Source organism: Lolium rigidum, chromosome 6 (genome assembly GCF_022539505.1).
Source record: "Lolium rigidum isolate FL_2022 chromosome 6, APGP_CSIRO_Lrig_0.1, whole genome shotgun sequence".
NCBI classification, from domain to species: Eukaryota; Viridiplantae; Streptophyta; class Magnoliopsida; order Poales; family Poaceae; genus Lolium; species Lolium rigidum.
Window position 1 is genome coordinate 53,018,443 of NC_061513.1, and position 5,224 is coordinate 53,023,666.

Below are 5,224 nucleotides of genomic sequence, written 5' to 3' on the forward strand. Positions count from 1 at the left end.
CGAGTTCGAGACACACTCAAGGAAGCCTAAATTTTTGCTTGGTGCACCAACTGTGTTGGGTACGTGTCGACCTGCATGTGCATGCTCGCCGCGTGTCCCTGGCTTCCTACGCGTGTCAACGCGGTCAGGGCGGCTCTCCTCCCAGGATATACAAGGAGACCGATCAGATCTGGAGAAGAGTGCTCTTAGATCTCTCTCTCTCGTGAAGTTCCTTTTGGCTGCGCTACTCTCTAGTCTTCCCCATCCCGGCGTCTGCGTGCACAACCGTCCGGGAGAGCAGGCTTCCGAAACTCCGTCCGTTGAGATCCTGCACCGGGAGACGGGCGATAAGGTTTTTGGGGAGCGTCTCGGCGCGACTGCTCGCTACTGTTCGTCTTCTTCTTCGACGACCCGGCTGCTTCATCGACAGATCCGACTACACCATGGGCGACATCAACAATACCCATGGTGGTGCTGCTGCTGCTGCTGGTGCGACCTTCCCGGTCGCTATGTACGTGCTTTTCCTCTCCTACCTTGCACTGCTACTTGTTCCATGTTCAGATCTGATGCATGTGCTTAGTCTGATGTTTATGGTTAAGTATGCTTGTGCATCTTTAATGTTGTTTTCGGTAATTAATCTCATACGGAAATTGCCTAATAATCTATCACTAGCTTCAAGTTCAACAATGACATATGTATACGTTTATCATTTATTGATAGTGAAATAAGAAAGGCTATACACATGGATTGATGCAGAGGCCCGGGCTGTCCCTTTTCAAGAAGAAAATAAGTAAACGTTATTATTACTAGATTAACCTTTCTTATTTTCAGACTGGTATTCTCCCCCATTTTGATAAGGTGGGAACGATTTGTGAGTGATCGTTTTAAAGTTCATTGAATCGTGAAAATTCTCACAAACAACCCAACTATATGTAAGTTGCCAGTGCCACTAATCGCGCTAGTCATTTTATCAAGAAGTCATACATCTTAAGACGGTGACAGCATAAACATATCATCAGGATATCCTAGATGATCATTATTGTGTTCAGGCTCTGTTTAACAATAATGCAGCAGCAAAAATAATAACGTATACGTGTTGTCTCTCTCTCTCTCTCATCCAATTTAACTCAGACATTGTTTATAGAATTACAGTATGTACTCGACATGCCACGTGGATAAGGATATGGCGATCCTCCAGGCTCCAGCTCTATCAGAACCCATACCAGACGCTCCTCAGCTAGAAGCGGCATGTTCTCCTACGTACGTACACAGAGAGGTCCCGTATCATTTCCTGTCGGACAAATGCAGAGAAGAAAACTTTCAGTGATCATTCATTTCTGGATAGTAGTACCGTTCAGTAAGTGTTCACAGCTCAGTAGCTGTGGACTCTTTCTTTTCTTTTGATTTTGAGTCTGAAACGGTTAAGTCGCCGGGATACGGACCAGATCTTCAGCGACTCCTTCCAGGACCCTTGCTTGGCGCAGTGCTCGTAGATCTTGTCCAGCCGGATGATGATCTCCGAGAACGTCGGTCGCGCCATCGTATGTGTCTCCCAACACTCCTCAATTAGCCTGCACATAGCAGAGGAAGAAGAAGCGCTGTCAGTTCACTGTAGTGCTAGTTTTTCATCTACTGACCTTCTGTTCTCATATTCGGAACTCACGCTTTGAAGTCTGAAGGATATCCCTTGAGCCTGTTCTTCAGGGATGGCCGGATTCCCTCGTACCGAGTTACGTGGGTCGAATCCATATTGGGTAATCCTTCCACCATCTGACGATTGCATTACACCACGAAATTTTTGAGTTGAAACCCAAATAGCATACTGTGCTTTGTCGACAGTACTACAAACGAAGGAGATAAACGGTTTAAACAAAAAAGCTATACTGACCTCGTAAAGGATGAAGCCGAATGCATATGCGTCGACGCTCATGTCGAACACTTGGTTTCTGTACAGCTCAGGAGCAGTGTAGTAGCCTAAATTACAGAGGTGTACAATTAAGTTTGAAAGCATAATCTGAACATTTCTCCTTTCGATGCTACTGAGAGTGGACTTACTGAAGGTGTCGACAAGGGCCTCGTGATTCATCAGTTTCACCTTGTCAGGAGCCATCTTGGACAGCCTCGTCAGGCCGAATCCCCCGACCTTCATTAGGCCTCCATTATCCAGGAAGATATTTCTGGCACCTTACCAAGATTCAAATAGTAAAGTAGGGCACAACCATGAAAAGGTTTGCGTCCGAATTCGCAAGTACATTTATCATTCCAAGAGAATGCAGAAAGGAAAACAGAGAAGAATAAGTTGCTTCATTTCCTCATCTTACTTTGGCTTTAGGTCGCAGTGGATGATGGGGTCTGGCTTGCACTGATGCAGATAAGCCATGCCCCTGAACATCGAGAGGTAGCGGAGACAAGAAAAAAATCATTAGCACCGATGCACATTTTAACATGGAAGCATATCGTTTTCCAGATGAAAAAATATGACGTGTGTTTCAATTTTCAATTACTCCCTCCGTCCATAAAAGGATATCGAAGGTTTGTCCAAATTCGGATCTATCTATGTAATAAAAAGTTTCTAGATGCATCTGAATTTAGACAAATTTTTGACATCGTTTTATGGACAGAGGTGTTGGGATCAGGAGTTAGATATACCTGGCAATATCAAGGGCATATCTTAGCACCTTTTGACCATGCAGCCTTCCTTTCCTCTGAATGTAGGCTGCTAAATCACCCTGTGTTAAGAATAACTTCTTGACTTAGTCAATCTAAGGATATAGTTATGTAAGCTAGATGATGTCTTAGTCACGTTTCAGTTTTGACAGCATGGTCTATTACATTTGGATGGTGTTCGGAGACAATCATCATAGGTATGTTCTGCGTGACAGCCCCCATGAACTGAACGACGTTGGGGTGCCGCACCTTCTCGAATACCGTCAGCTCATGCCTGAAAGAGTTTCTGTAATAACAGATGAAAAGAAACAGGATTTGTTCTTGTCAGATAAGCTGGTTGTTCACTTTGGAGTGAAGAATTGAGCATGGAGGTCTTCATCTCACACGGCTTCTTGGTCGCAGTAGCTCTCTCTGTCGACTATTTTGACGGAAACCTTGGTGCCGTTCCATTTCGCAACTTGATACGTGCCCTGTTTGACGCGTGTACAATCAGTCGCCCCCTTTATTCGGGATTTCCCATGTTTATTCTGTTCTTGAACCGAAAATGGAAAGAAAATAGATTGTACCTTGAGTACTTCGTCCCCTTTCCGGAACTGGAGCTCGCCAGGGTTCAGCTCGTACTCTGGTATCTCCCCGGGGGTCGACGCCATCATCGGCGTCCTCCTGTTTCTCTGCAAATTGTACAAGATCAGAGACTAGCAAATGCATGAACTACGAATTCATCGATCATACGAATCAGAGAAAGTTGATGTGGTGGAAAGATACCGGGATCTTTGCACCGTGAGATTTCAGAATATCGTAGATGTCCATGTGGCCGTAACACTTGGCATCGGCCACAGCCTGTATATGGTCAGAGAAACCAATGAGAGGATCGCTCATCTGACGACGTTGCAACATTTGAGGGAAATTTTGATCACTGACCGTGCTGCCCCAGCGGTCGCGCGCGTCGATGTTGGCCTGCCAGTCGAGCAGGACGTCGACGACGTCGCGTTGGCCCTCGCAGGCGGCGATGTGCAGCGCGGTGCGGCCGTCGAGGTTGATGCTGTTGACGTCGACGCCGCCGCGGAGCAGCGCCTCGACGCCGCTCGCGTCGCCGTGGCAGGCGAGGAAGAGCAGCTGCATGGTGGCGTCGAGGTTGTCCGGCACGGTGAGCTCCTGCGGGTCCGCGGCCACGGCGCTGACGGGGCTCTGGCTGCGCCCGCGCCGCCGGTTCGGGTCCATGGACGACTGCCGCCCGAACAGGAACCGGCTCGCGGCGCGGCCCGTGCGGGGCGAGGACTCCATCGACGACTGCCGCCGGAGCTCCCCCGCCGGGCCATGCTTCAGCGACCCCGACGACACCTGCCGCTGCAGCGCCACCCTCATGCCGTTCTCCATTAACTTGACTTCGATCTCGTCCAAATCAAGCAATCTAGCTGCTGCGACGTTTGTTCAGGTACGAATTACAACCGTGGGCATCCGGGGGGCGGGTATGATCGATCGGGGTCCCCGAGGCACGAGAGGGTGCGCCGGAGAGCCCCGCGGAGATGGAGAGCTTTCGCGGTGATGGTGGTAGGCAGGGAAGAATGAGGAGATGAGAATAGGACAAGGAGAGAGGAGAGGAGATGAGAAGACGGGAGGGAATGGTGGATGGAAGGCCTCGTTTCCCGGAGACGACGAAGGAAGTTATAGCTAGCGCGGGCAGGACGGGATGGGAATGGGAATGGGATGGAGCCTTTTTGGCGCGTGTTTTTAAAATGCCGTTGGGAGTGGTAACCGTCGCTGCCGGGGAAATGGTCGCCGGAACCGAGTACGAAAGCTACTACTACTACTAGACGAATTCCCTTTCTCACGATCGATCGCGGGAGCGCTCAGTTTGTATCGCGAAACCCGCCCGCCCGCCTAACCGTTTTTTTGTCGTATTCGACCCGCGCCCCCCGCGCCGGAAAAAGAAAATTGGCTCCGCAGAGATTCGAACCCGCGACGTCCTACCCCCACGCGCCTGGTACAATAACCGTATGAGCCACCATCGTTTCATGTGCGACACAAAGACAGATTCTTTTTGTACAGCGAATGTACACTATTATAAACGGAAAATATGAACTTTTTTTTTCCACGATTCCCATTTTGTGATATTTTTATTTGTATCAGTATTTTTGATTCCGTAAATATTTTCAAATTTAACCTAGCTATGCAAAAAAATTCAATTCCCTTTGTACAATTCCCTTTTAGAAATCCAGTATCTTTTTTTATTTTTCTCCTATATTATTGTTACTTTTCTATAAAAAAATCATGTTATTTGGACTATTTTTATAATTCCCTTTTTGGGCTAGTGGTTTTTAAGAGGGAAAAAATAACGGGTGGGAAAACTACTTGTAACTCAAATGAACTACCACTTGCAACTCAAAAAAGTACACTTGCAGCTCAAATAAATATCACTTTTAACTTAATTAGCTTTCCGATCGGTAACTTATTATATTTTATCATTGATAAATAACGGATAGAGGGTTAATAACTTTCAAATAAAATTATCTTTTCGGGGTAGATAAAATGTTCCCAAAATTATTCTAAATAACATTAGGTTTTCGGGTCGATAACT

General features: G+C 47.2%; 1 protein-coding gene across 1 annotated transcript; it reads right to left on the reverse strand.

Annotated features, from left to right (window-relative positions):
- Positions 1-983: 983 nt before the first annotated feature.
- LOC124666476 (integrin-linked protein kinase 1-like) lies at positions 984-4,331 on the reverse strand. Its single transcript, XM_047203824.1, has 11 exons — positions 3,568-4,331; positions 3,412-3,486; positions 3,213-3,317; positions 3,031-3,116; positions 2,812-2,932; positions 2,629-2,708; positions 2,301-2,363; positions 2,035-2,156; positions 1,868-1,953; positions 1,643-1,749; positions 984-1,550 (listed from the first exon to the last, which is right to left on the reverse strand). Exons 1-11 carry the CDS (start codon positions 4,021-4,023, stop codon positions 1,352-1,354), a joined length of 1,500 nt encoding a protein of 499 aa, XP_047059780.1. The 5' UTR covers positions 4,024-4,331; the 3' UTR covers positions 984-1,351.
- Between the last annotated feature and the right edge of the window lie 893 nt (positions 4,332-5,224).

What these genes read in the sequence shown, in the direction of transcription:
- LOC124666476 (XM_047203824.1), bottom strand. Translation starts at nt 4,023, where the DNA reads ATGGAGAACGGCATGAGGGTGGCGCTGCAGCGGCAGGTGTCGTCGGGG. An exon ending in TATGCCCTTGATATTGCCAG is followed by an intron (nt 2,364 to 2,628) that starts GTATATCTAACT and finishes CTCGATGTTCAG; the next exon opens with GGGCATGGCTTATCTGCATC. An exon ending in CACTGCGACCTAAAGCCAAA is followed by an intron (nt 2,157 to 2,300) that starts GTAAGATGAGGA and finishes GTAAGGTGCCAG; the next exon opens with AAATATCTTCCTGGATAATG.